This window comes from Pseudophryne corroboree, chromosome 3 (genome assembly GCF_028390025.1).
Source record: "Pseudophryne corroboree isolate aPseCor3 chromosome 3, aPseCor3.hap2, whole genome shotgun sequence".
Classification (NCBI taxonomy): domain Eukaryota; kingdom Metazoa; phylum Chordata; class Amphibia; order Anura; family Myobatrachidae; genus Pseudophryne; species Pseudophryne corroboree.
The window spans coordinates 303,638,609-303,652,211 of record NC_086446.1 but is presented as its reverse complement, the minus strand read 5'-3'; the positions used below and the strand labels follow the sequence as shown (position 1 = coordinate 303,652,211).

Below are 13,603 nucleotides of genomic sequence, written 5' to 3'. Positions count from 1 at the left end.
GGTGGAACGCCGGATCCTAAGGGAAAAGGCATTCAGGAAGAGGTCATTCCTACCCTGGTCAAAGCCAGAAAGGAGGTGACCGCACAACATTATCACCACATGTGGCGAAAATATGTTGCGTGGTGTGAGGCCAGTAAGGCCCCACGAAGAAATTTCAACTCGGTCGATTCCTGCATTTCTTGCAAACAGGAGTGTCTATGGGCCTCAAATTGGGGTCCATTAAGGTTCAAATTTCGGCCCTGTCGATTTTTCTTCCAGAAAGAATTGGCTTCAGTTCCTGAAGTCCAGAAGTTTGTCAAGGGAGTATTGCATATACAACCCCCTTTTGTGCCTCCAGTGGCACTGTGGGATCTCAACGTAGTTCTGGGATTCCTCAAAACACATTGGTTTAAAACCAGTCAAATCTGTGGATTTGAAGCATCTCACATGAAAAGTGAACATGCTCTTGGACCTGGCCTGGACCAGGCGAGTGTCAAATTGGTGGTTTTTTTCTCAAAAAAGCCCATATCTGTTTGTCCATTCGGACAGGGCAGAGCTGCGGACTCGTCCCCAGTTCTCTCCCTAAGGTGGTGTCAGTGTTTCACCTGAACCAGCTTATTGGGGTGTCTTGCGCCTACTAGGGACTTGGAGGACTCCAAGTTGCTAGATGTGGTCAGGGCCCTCAAAATATAGGTTCCAGGACGGCTGGAGTCAGGAAAACTGACTTGCTGTTATCCTGTATGCACCCAACAAACTGGGTGCTCTTGCTTTTAAGCAGACTTTTGCTAGTTGGATGTGTAATACAATTCAGCTTGCACATTCTGTGGCAGGCCTGCCACAGCCAAAATATGTAAATGCCCATTCCACAAGGAAGGTGGGCTCATCTTGGGCGTCTGCCCGAGGGGTCTCGGCTTTACAACTTTGCCGAGCGGCTATTTAGTCAGGGGCAAACACGTTTGTAAAATCCTACAAATTTGATACCCTGGCTAAGGAGGACCTGGAGTTCTCTCATTCGGTGCTGCAGAGTCATCCGCACTCTCCCGCCCGTTTGGGAGCTTTGGTATAATCCCCATGGTCCTTTCAGGAACCCCAGCATCCACTAGGACGATAGAGAAAATAAGAATTTACTTACCGATAATTCTATTTCTCGGAGTCCGTAGTGGATGCTGGGCGCCCATCCCAAGTGCGGATTATCTGCATTACTTGTACATAGTTACAAAAATCGGGTTATTATTGTTGTGAGCCATCCTTTCAGAGGCTCCGCTGTTATCATACTGTTAACTGGGTTCAGATCACAGGTTGTACAGTGTGATTGGTGTGGCTGGTATGAGTCTTACCCGGGATTCATAAATCCTTCCTTATTGTGTACGCTCGTCCGGGCACAGTACCTATCTGAGGCTTGGAGTAGGGTCATAGGGGGAGGAGCCAGTGCACACCACCTGATCCTAAAGCTTTACTTTTTGTGCCCTGTCTCCTGCGGAGCCGCTATTCCCCATGGTCCTTTCAGGAACCCCAGCATCCACTACGGACTCCGAGAAATAGAATTATCGGTAAGTAAATTCTTATTTTTAACAGACCATTATGTACTGGATGAATAGATAGTTTGTTAATATGGACAGTGTATATCCTCTTGAAATAACTCATTAGAACTGGATTTTTCTCTAACGTCCTAGTGGATGCTGGGGACTCCGTAAGGACCATGGGGAATAGACGGGCTCCGCAGGAGACATGGGCACTTTAAGAAAGAATTTAGATTCTGGTGTGCTCTGGCTCCTCCCTCTATGTCCCTCCTCCAGACCTCAGTTTGAGACTGTGCCCGGACGAGCTGGGTGCTGTTCAGTGAGCTCTCCTGAGCTTGCTGTGTGAAAGTATTTTGTTAGGTTTTTTTATTTTCAGGGAGCTCTGCTGGCAACAGACTCCTTGCATCGTGGGACAGAGGGGAGAGAAGCAGCCCTACTCTCTGATGCTAGGTCCTGCTTCTTAGGCTACTGGACACCATTAGCTCCAGAGGGATCGTACACAAGATCTCACCCTCGTCGTCCGATCCCAGAGCCGCGCCGCCGTCCCCCTCGCAGAGCCGGAAGACAGAAGCCGGGTGAGTATGAGAAGCAAGAAGACTTCGAAATCGGCGGCAGAAGACTCCGTTCTTCACTGAGGTAACACACAGCACTGCAGCTGTGCGCCATTGCTCCCACACACCTCACATACTCCGGTCACTGTAAGGGTGCAGGGCGCAGGGGGGGGCGCCCTGGGCAGCATATGGACCTCTTTTGGCAAAAGTACACATATATACAGATGGGCACTGCATATATGTATGAGCCCCCGCCAAGAAAATGTATATTTAAGCGGGACAGAAGCCCGCCGTCGAGGGGGCGGGGCTTCTTCCTCAGCACTCACCTGCGCCATTTTTTCTCCACAGCTCCGCTGAGAGGAAGCTCCCCAGGCTCTCCCCTGCAGATACACGGTAGAAGAGGGTAAAAAGAGAGGGGGGCGGGGGGCACATAATTATGCGCAAAAATCTATATAAACAGCAGCTACTGGGTTAACACTAAGTTACTGTGTTATTCCTGGGTTTATAGCGCTGGGGTGTGTGCTGGCATACTCTCTCTCTGTCTCTCCAAAGGGCCTTGTGGGGGAATTGTCTTCAGATGAGCATTCCCTGAGTGTGTGGTGTGTCGGTACGTGTGTGTCGACATGTCTGAGGTAAAAGGCTCCCCTAAGGAGGAGATGGAGCAAATGTGTGTGTGAGTGGTGTCTCCGTCGACAACGCCGACACCTGTTTGGATATGTGAAATTAAGTGCTAAGGTAAATTTATTGCACAAAAGATTAGAGAACAAACAGGGAATCTACCCATGTCTGTCCCTATGTCGCAGAGACCTTCAGAGTCTCTCAATGCTCACTATCCAAAATAATAGACACTGATATCGACACGGAGTCTGACTCCGGTGTCGACTACGATAATGCAAAGTTACAGCCAAAATGGCAGGAAAGTATTCAATATATGCTTATTGTAATAAAATTTTTTTTGCATGTCACTGATGACTCATCTGTCCCTGACACAAGGGTACACATGTTTAAGGGGAAGAAAGCTGAGGTAAATTTCCCTCCTCTCATGAAGGAAAAGAGCGGGAATCTCCAGACAAGAGACTGCAGTTTCCCACAAAGAATTCTCAGGGAGTATCCTTTCACTACTAGGGCCAGGATACGATGGGAATCTTCCCCTAGGGTGTCACGTTTGCCCAAAAGGTAGCGCTGACTTAACAGCTATCCTCAGGGATCCTGCAGATAGCATGCAGTAAAAGTACTATATATACACATTCTGGTACACTACTCAGACCGGCGATTGTGTCGGCATGGGTTTATAGCGCTGTAGCAGTGTGGACAGATACCTTATCAGCAGAGATTGAGACCCTAGTATGTATGTATGTATGTATGTATATATATATATATGTGTGTGTGTGTATATATATATATATATATATATATATATAAAAGATGCTGTCTTAGATATATATATATATAAAACATGCCCAAAGAGACATTAGTCTACTGGGTTCTAGAGTCAACGCTATGTCGATTTCTGCTTGACGTGTCCTGTGGAACATGCAATGGACAGGTGATGCCGACTTAAGAGGCATATGGAAGGTTTACCTTACAAGGCTGAGGATTGTGTGGAGAAGGGATCTCGGACCTGGTCTCCACAGCTATAGCTGTTAATTCTGATCTTTTGCCTTATATTCCAGCACAGCCTAGGAAAGCACTACATTATCAAATGCAGTCCTTTCGATCACAAAGAAACAAGAAAGTCCGAGGTGTGTCCTTTCTTGCCAGAGGCAGGGGCAGGGGAAAAAAGCTGCACAACACAGCTAGTTCCCAGGAACAGAAGTCCTCCCCGGCCTCTACAAAATCCACCGCATGTCGCTGGGGCTCCACAGGCGGAGCTAGGCCCGGTGGGGGCACGTCTTCGAAATTTCAGCCACAAGTGGGTTCACTCCCTGTTGGATCCCTGGGCAATAGATATTGTGTCTCAGGGATACAAGCTGGACTTCGAGGAGATGCCCCCTCACCGACGGCCCTGCCGGCTTCCCCCCACGAAAGGGAAATAGTGTTAACTGCAATTCACAAATTGTATCTTCAACAGGTGGTGGTCAAGGTTCCCCTCTTTCAACAAGGAGGGGGTTATTATTCGACCATGTTGTAGTCCCGAAACCGGAAGGTTCGGTCAGACCCATATTGAATTTAAAATCCCTGACCATATACCTGAAAGGGTTCAAGTTCAAGATGGAATCGCTGAGAGCGGTCGTCGCAAGCCTGGAAGGGGGGGATTTTATGGTGTCTCTGGACATAAAGGATGCATACCTTCATGTCCCCATTTATCCACCTCATCAGGCGTACCTCAGATTTGTGGTACAGGATTGTCATTACCAATTTCAGACGTTGCCGTTTGGTCTCTCCACGGCACCGAGAATATTTACCAAGGTAATGGCGGAAATGATGGTACTCCTGCGGAAGCAAGGGGTCGCAATTATCCCATACTTGGACGATCTCCTCATAAAAGCGGGATCAAGAGAGCAGTTGCTGATCAGCGTAGCACTTACTCTGGAAGTGTAACGGCAACACGGCTGGATTCTAAATATTCCAAAGTCGCAGTTGGTTCCTACGGCTCGTCTGCCTTTCCTAGGCATGATTCTAGACACAGACCAGAAAAGGAATTATCTCCCGATAGAGAGAGCTCAGGAGCTCATGACACTGGTCAGGAACCTATTAAAACCAAAACAGGTGTCAGTGCATCACTGCACTCGAGTCCTGGGAAGGATGGTGGCATCATACGAGGCCATTCCCTTCGGCAGGTTCCATGCGAGGACCTTTCAATGGGACTTACTGGACAAGTGGTCCGGATCACATCTTCAGATGCATCGGTTAATCACCCTATCCCCCAGGGCCAGGGTGTCTCTCCTGTGGTGGCTGCAGAGTGCTCATCTTCTCGAGGGCCGCAGATTCGGCATTCAGGACTGGGTCCTGGTGACCACGGATGCAAGCCTCCGAGGGTGGGGAGCAGTCACACAGGGAAGAAATTTCCAAGGTCTGTGGTCAAGTCAGGAGACTTGCCTTCACATCAACATCCTGGAACTAAGGGCCGTATACAACGCCCTACGTCAAGCGGAGACCCTGCTTCGCGACCAACCGGTTCTGATTCAGTCAGACACCATCACCGCAGTGGATCATGTAAACCGACAAGGCGGCACAAGGAGCAGGGTAGCGATGGCGGAAGCCACCAGAATTCTTCGCTGTGCGGAAAATCACGTAAGCGCACTGTCAGCAGTGGTCATCCCGGGAGTGGACAACTGGGAAGCAGACTTCCTCAGCAGACACGACCTCTACCCGGGAGAGTGGGGACTTCATCAAGAAGTCTTCACGCAGATTGCAAGTCGGTGGGAACTGCCACAGGTGGACATGATGGCATCCCGCCTCAACAAAAAGCTACAGAGGTATTGCACCAGGTCATGAGACCCTCAGGCGATAGCTGTGGACGCACTGGTGACACCGTGGGTGTTCCAGTCGGTCTATTTATTTCCTCCTCTTCCTCTCATACCCAAGGTGCTGAGGATAATAAGAAAAAGAGGAGTGAGAACAATCCTCATTGTTCCAGATTGGCCACGAAGGACTTGGTATCCAGGTCTGCAAGAGGCCTCTTCCTCTAAGAGAGGACTTGTTGCAACAGGGGCCCTGCCTGTTCCAAGACTTACCGAGGCTGCGTTTGACGGCATGGCAGTTGAATGCCGGATCCTAGCGGAGAAAGGCATTCCGGAGGAGGTCATTCCTACGCTGATAAAGGCTAGGAAGGACGTGACAGCTCAACATTATCACCGTATATGGCGAAAATATGTTGCTTGGTGTGAGGCCAGGAATGCCCCTACGGAGGAATTCCAGCTGGGCCGTTTCCTTCACTTCCTACAGTCAGGAGTGAATTTGGGCCTAAAATTGGGGTCCATTAAGGTCCAGATTTCGGCCCTATCCATTTTCTTTCAAAAGGAGTTGACTTCTCTACCTGAAGTTCAGACGTTTGTAAAGGGAGTGCTGCATATTCAGCCCCCTTTTGTGCCTCCAGTGGCACCTTGGGATCTTAACGTGGTGTTGAGTTTCCTGAAATCCCACTGGTTTGAACCACTCAAAACGGTGGAGTTGAAATATCTCACGTGGAAGGTGGTCATGCTATTAGCCTTGGCTTCGGCTAGGCGGGTGTCAGAGTTGGCGGCTTTGTCACATAAAAGCCCCTATCTGGTTTTCCATGCGGATAGAGCAGAATTGCGGACCCGTCCACAATTTCTGCAGAAAGTGGTTTCATCCTTTCATATAAACCAACCTATTGTGGTGCCTGTGGCTACTACGGACTTCCGAGTTGCTTGATGTAGTCAGGGCTTTGTAGGTTTATGTAGCCAGAACGGCTAGGGTCTTTGTTTATCCTGTATGCTTCCAACAAGCTTGGTGCTCCTGCTTCAAAGCAGACTATTGCTCGCTGGATCTGTAACACGATTAAGCAGGCTCATTCAGCGGCTGGATTGCCGCTGCCAAAATCAGTTAAGGCCCATTCCACTAGGAAGGTGGGCTCTTCTTGGGCGGCTGCCCGAGGGGTCTCGGCATTACAACTTTGCCGAGCGGCTACTTGGTCAGGTTCAAACACTTTTGCAAAGTTCTACAAGTTTGATACCCTGGCCGAGGAGGACCTTGTGTTTGCTCAATCGGTGCTGCAGAGTCATCCGCGCACTCCCGCCCGTTTGGGAGCTTTGGTATAATCCCCATGGTCCTTACGGAGTCCCCAGCATCCACTAGGACGTTAGAGAAAATAAGATTTTACTTACCGGTAAATCTATTTCTCGTAGTCCGTAGTGGATGCTGGGCGCCCGTCCCAAGTGCGGACTTCTTCTGCAATGCTTGTATATAGTTATTGCTTAAATAAGGGTTATGTCATGGTTGCATCAGGGTTGACCTGTTGCTCTGTTGTTCATACTGTTGACTGGGTATGTTTATCTCAAGTTATACGGTGTGATTGGTGTGGCTGGTATGAATCTTGCCCTGGATTACCAAAATCCTTTCCTTGTACTGTCAGCTCTTCCGGGCACAGTTTCTCTAACTGAGGTCTGGAGGAGGGACATAGAGGGAGGAGCCAGAGCACACCAGAATCTAAATTCTTTCTTAAAGTGCCCATGTCTCCTGCGGAGCCCGTCTATTCCCCATGGTCCTTACGGAGTCCCCAGCATCCACTACGGACTACGAGAAATAGATTTACCGGTAAGTAAAATCTTATTTTTTGTTCTAGGCTCTTTTTTTAGTAAGGAGACAGACCATAGCAAATAAGTTTGGTTCCTATGCTTCCAGAATGAACTATACCGATTACTATGCATCACAGTACTTTAGTAACTCATGTACTGTGGAGATTGTTTCTTAGTCCGGTGGCACATTGTTTCTTTTATTTACTCTTTATTGTTTTCAATAGGCATGTTCAGCACCAGGACACCCCCGGTTGTCATGGGTACCAGGGAGCACCAATAAAGAACACGTCATCACCCACCAACTTCACTCGTGTGGTGGACTGGAGGTCAGTCACCAGCTGTGTTAGCTTTTAGAGCAGGCATTCCCAACCTCTGTCCTCAAGGCACTGTAACAGTCCAGGTTTTAGTGATATCCATGCTTGAGCACAGGTGACTTAATTAGTAGTTCAGTTAATTTGCTTTAACCATTTGTGCTCAAGTCTGGATATCGGTAAAACCTGGACCGTTACTGTGCCTTGAGGACCGAGGTTGGGAATGCCTGTTTCAGAGGGTAAGAATTTTTTCATAGTTTTCGTTAACTTGAAAAAGGATGTGCAGTGCCCTGAAACATTAGTGTATTAACAACATGCCTATAGAGTGTAAGCTTGCGAGCAGGGCCTACCTACCTCTGTCTGTCTGTTATTATACAGTTTTGTGTTATCACTGTTGCTCCAATTGTAAAGCGCAATGGAATATGCTGCGATATAAGAAACTGTTAATAAATAATAATGCCTTAAAGCCTCTGAGTGCCACCCATCTTTATTTGGAAATAATATATAATAAATATGCTGTATAGTCAAAGATCATATTAAACTGCACTGCTAGCTCTTCAAATAAGAATGCAAATAAATCTTTATTTTGGATGATCTGTAATTATAAATAGGACTTATCTCCTTTTATATACAAGGGTTAAATACAATTTCCTTTGACCATGTATGACAAGAGGTTGAAGTAATCTGCATATCTAGAATGTGGCAGGTCTCCACAAGCTTTCTCTGAAGAGTGTAATGTAATGACTGCTGGCTAATAGACTGCTTATATATGATTTGTGATAATTTAATACTCTAAAGAGTCTAGAATATACATTTATGAGCCAACAATTTATTGTTAAAGGATGAAGATTTGATACATTCTGTTAATATGTGTGATATGCAGGTAGTCTACAGGCAACAAATGAAATACTAATGTGTATAGAGTTTGTTCTGCAGTGGACCTTTACATAACTGTACTGCCCAGCACACTTTTTCTAGCTGCACACAGAACTAGAACTTTGTGGGCCTCATAGCAAAATCTTGAAAGTGCCCCCCCCCCCCCCCCCCTTCTATTGGCACAGGGAAGTAAAAAAAGCATTTGCCCCCATATGAAAAACCCCTGCCGCTGCAGCAGTAGTCAATAGATCACTTTGGGTGGGCAGGGACAGCATGCAGCAATGTTTCCTATGACATCACTCAGCTTTCAGTAGGGTCACGTCTGGCCCACCTGGAAATGCCCAGCACTGCCTAGGTAACAGCTGAGCATGGTGGGTGCAGTGCCAGATTATGGTACTCATGGGTCTGGGGCCAAAGTTTATGAAGGGTCTTAAGTATGCCACTGGGGAGACCAGTGCTGCGCCGTGACATTTTTTTTCAGGGTATACCCTTAAATAGTTCTGGGCCATGGTAACAGTGTGTGTGTCAGGCTATAGGGCAGTGTGTGTGTGTGTGTGTGTGTGTGTCAGGCTATAGGGCAGTGTGTGTATGAGTCAGGCTATAGGGCAGTGTGTTGTGTGTGAGTCAGGCTATAGGCTATAGGGCAGTGTGGTGTGTGTGTGTGTGTGTGTGTGTGTGTGTGTGTGTGTGTGTGTGTGTGTGTGTGTGTGTGAGTCAGGCAGGCTATGGGGCAGCATGTGTGTGTGTGTGAGGCTATGGGACAGCATGTGTGTGTGTGTGTGTGTGAGGCTATGGCGCAGCATGTGTGTGTGTGTGTGTGGCTATGGGGCAGCGTGTGTGTGAGTGTGAGGCTATGGGGCAGCGTGTGTGTGTGTGTGTGTGTGTGAGGCTATGGGGCAGTGTGTGTGTGAGGCTATGGGGCAGTGTGTGTGTGTGTGTGAGGCTATGGGGCAGTGTGTGTGTATGTGTGTGATGCTGTGGGGCAGTGTGTGTGTGTGTGTGTGTGTGAGGCTATGGGGCAGTGTGTGTGTGAGGCTATGGGGCAGTGTGTGTGTGTGTGTGTGTGTGTGTGTGAGGCTATGGCGCAGCATGTGTGTGTGTGTGTGTGGCTATGGGGCAGCGTGTGTGTGAGTGTGAGGCTATGGGGCAGCGTGTGTGTGTGTGTGTGTGTGTGAGGCTATGGGGCAGTGTGTGTGTGAGGCTATGGGGCAGTGTGTGTGTGTGTGTGAGGCTATGGGGCAGTGTGTGTGTATGTGTGTGATGCTGTGGGGCAGTGTGTGTGTGTATGTGTGTGAGTCTATGGGGCAGTGTGTGTGTGTGTGTGTGTGTGTGTGTGTGTGTGTGTGTGTTTGTGTGTGTGAGGCTATGGGGCAGCATGTGTGTGTGGCTGTGGGGCAGTGTGTGTGTGAGGCTATGGGGCAGCTTGTGTGTGTGCGAGGCTATGGGGCAGCGTGTGTGTGTGTGCGAGGCTATGGGGCAGCGTGTGTGTGAGGCTGTGGGGCAGCATGTGTGCGTGTGTGTGTGTGTGTGTGTGTGTGTGTGTGTGTGTGTGTGAGGCTATGGGGCAGCATGTGTATGTGTGAGGCTATGGGGCAGTGTGTGTGTGTGAGGCTATGGGGCAGTGTGTGTGTGTGAGGCTATGGGGCAGTGTGTGTGTGTGTGTGTGTGTGAGGCTATGGGGCAGTGTGTGTGTGTGTGGCTATGGGGCAGCATGTGTGTGTGCAAGGCTATGGGGCAGTGTGTGTGTGTGTGTGTGTGTGTGTGTGTGTGTGTGTGAGGCTGTGGGGCAGCGTGTGTGTGTGTGAGGCTATGGGCAGCGTGTGTGTGTGTGAGGCTATGGGGCAGTGTGTGTGTGTGAGGCTTTGGGGCAGTGTGTGTGTATGTGTGTGAGGCTATGGGGCAGCGTGTGTGTGTGTGTGTGTGTGTGTGTGTGTGAGGCTATGGGGCAGCATGTGTGTGTGTGTGTGGGGCAGTGTGTGTGTGTGCGAGGCTATGGGGCAGCATGTGTGTGTGCGAGGCTATGGGGCAGCGTGTGTGTGTGCGAGGCTATGGGGCAGCGTGTGTGTGTGTGTGTGTGTGTGTGTGTGTGTGAGGCTGTGGGGCAGCATATGTGTGAGGCTATGGGGCAGCATGTGTATGTGTGTGAGGCTATGGGGCAGCGTGTGTGTGTGTGTGAGGCTATGGGGCAGTGTGTGTGTGAGGCTATGGGGCAGTGTGTGTGTGTGTGTGTGTGTGTGTGTGTGTGTGTGTGGCTATGGGGCAGCATGTGTGTGTGGCTATGGGGCAGTGTGTGTGTGTGTGTGTGTGTGTGTGTGTGGCTATGGGGCAGCATGTGTGTGTGCGAGGCTATGGGGCAGCATGTGTGTGTGCGAGGCTATGGGGCAGCGTGTGTGTGTGCGAGGCTATGGGGCAGCGTGTGTGTGTGTATGTGCGAGGCTATGGGGCAGGGTATGGCTGTGTACAAAGCTATGGGGCAGCGTGTGGGTGTGGGCGAGGCTATGGGGCAGCATGTGTGTGTGGCTATGGGGCAGTGTGTGTGTGTGTGTGTGTGTGTGTGTGTGTGTGTGTGTGTGTGTGTGAGGCTATGGGGCAGCATGTGTGTGTGCGAGGCTATGGGGCAGCATGTGTGTGTGCGAGGCTATGGGGCAGCGTGTGTGTGTGCGAGGCTATGGGGCAGCGTGTGTGTGTGTATGTGCGAGGCTATGGGGCAGGGTATGGCTGTGTGCAAGGCTATGGGGCAGCGTGTGTGTGTGTGTGTCTCCTTACTAATAAAAGCCTAGAAAAAATCCAGTTCTAACAAGTTACTGATATACACTGTCCTTATTAATAAACTATTCATTCAGTACTTAATGGCCCTATTTAAAAAGCACCCTATTTCATCCAGAATCCTGCATTCTTCTCCAGTACCAACACCTCTGTTAACCTCTCCTGCACAACTACACTGCACCTGTAGAGAGAAGAGGATCATGGAGGAAAGGTAAATTTGAGTGTCAGCATACAAGTGGCAGTGGACATGAAAGGAGCTGTTGAGTTTACCAAGGGAGGAGGTTTAGGGGAGAAGAGGAGGGACCCAAGGATGGATCCTTGTGGAATGCTGACAGGTAGCCCTCTACCGGTCAACATGGGCGTTAACAGAAGAGACCGAAAAAGAATGGTTAGCGAGGTAGGAGGTGAACCAAGAGAGGTCAGCTTCACAGAGACTAATGGAGTGAAAGGGATGAAGTAGAAACTGGTGACTGACAGGATCAAAAGCTGCAGATAGATAGATAGATAGATAGATAGATAGATAGATAGATAGATAGATAGATAGATAGAAGAATGGGAAAGGAGACGTGACCATTGGCTTTGGCAGTGAGAAGGGTAGAGTCAGGCTCATATTGTTGGTTCAGGTCTCAGAACCTCTGTAACATGTCACTGCGGAAAAATATTAAAACACAAAAATGTAAATAACCAAACTCCTAAATATTTTTTTTCCTTTTTATTAATATTTATGTACTGTCCGCATATTCCGTTGCACTTCACAACTGGAAATAAAGCACTAATTATACAAGACTCGCTAGTAACAGGCAAACTGGTAAAAGGACCTTTTTAATCTTTAATGAAAGCAGATCTACATTGAAAGACCTGAGGTAGGAGGGCCTTTTTTATTTTTAATGAAAATAGATATATACAATATTGAAGGACATGACATTATTGGGGTCTCTCCAATAAACATATAAAAGTATATATTACCCATTGTTTGTAGTCTCAATTGAACACATTTGATTACTCAGAACATTTATTTTTTCGAGGCTCAAACTCTAGAGCACAGATTCCTAGTAGGATAAAGTGGGTTTATGAGCAGAGGCGTAACTAGGGTTTTTGGAGCCCAGGGCAAGATGGAAAATGGCGCGCCCCCCCCCCCAAAAAAAAAAACAAAAAACAAAAAAAAAACAACACAGCAAAAGAAGCATGTGCGTGTGGCGAAAAAATGGGTGTGGCCACGCACCAGAAGGGGTGTGGCCACGCACCAGAAGGGGTGTGGCCACTGAAAATGGCCCACAGTGCCAGTTACATTGCCCCACAGTGCCAGATACAATGCCCCACAGTGCCAGATACATGCCCCACAGTGCCAGATACATGCCCCACAGTGCCAGATACATGCCCCACAGTGCCAGATACATGCCCCACAGTGCCAGATACATGCCCCACAGTGCCAGTTACATTGCCAGATACATTGCCCCACAGTGCCAGATACATTGCCCCACAGTGCCAGTTACATTGCCCCACAGTGCCAGATACATTGCCCCACAGTGCCAGATACATTGCCCCACAGTGCCAGATACATTGCCCCACAGTGCCAGATACATGCCCCGCTGTGCCAGATACATTGCCCCACAGTGCCAGATACATGCCCCTCAGTGCCAGTTACATTGTCCCACTGTGCCAGATACATGCCCCACTGTGCCAGATACATGCCCCACTGTGCCAGATACATGCCCCACTGTGCCCCACTGTGCCAGATACATGCCCCACTGTGCCAGATACATGCCCCACAGTGCCAGATACATTGCCCCACAGTGCCAGATACATGCCCCTCAGTGCCAGTTACATTGTCCCACTGTGCCAGATACATGCCCCACTGTGCCAGATACATGCCCCACTGTGCCAGATACATGCCCCACTGTGCCCCACTGTGCCAGATACATGCCCCACTGTGCCAGATACATGCCCCACTGTGCCAGATACATGCCTCACTGTGCCAGATACATGCCCGACTGTGCCTCACTGTGCCAGATACATGCCCCACTGTGCCAGATACATGCCCCACTGTGCCAGATACATGCCCCACTGTGCCAGATACATGCCCCGCTGTGCCCCACTGTGCCAGATACATGCCCCGCTGTGCCCCACTGTGCCAGATACATGCCCCACTGTGCCAGATACATGCCCCACTGTGCCCCACTGTGCCAGATATATGCCCCACTGTGCCAGATGCATGCCCCACTGTGCCCCACTATGCCAGATGCATGCCCCACTGTGCCCCACTATGCCAGATACATGCCCCACTGTGCGGCCCCCCCGGTCACTCACCTGCTGTTGTGTCTGTGAGGGGAGGAGAGCGCAGCGCAGCGCCTCTCCTTCCCCTCACCGCTCCCGGTCTCCGGCGGCTGTGTGGCGCCGGT

The 13,603-nt window shown here is 49.4% G+C and overlaps 1 protein-coding gene across 2 annotated transcripts in view; it reads left to right on the top strand.

Annotated features, from left to right (window-relative positions):
* EDN3 (endothelin 3) overlaps positions 1-13,603 on the top strand; it is a 248,320-nt gene that overhangs the window by 70,919 nt on the left and 163,798 nt on the right. The window contains exon 3 of one of the 2 annotated variants that reach the window (XM_063959375.1): positions 7,476-7,577. The exons of the other annotated variant lie outside the window; for it this stretch is intronic. Within the exon in view, the coding sequence (XP_063815445.1) occupies positions 7,476-7,577 (102 nt within the window). The remainder of the gene's footprint in view (positions 1-7,475; positions 7,578-13,603) is intronic. 2 annotated transcript variants of the gene reach the window in all.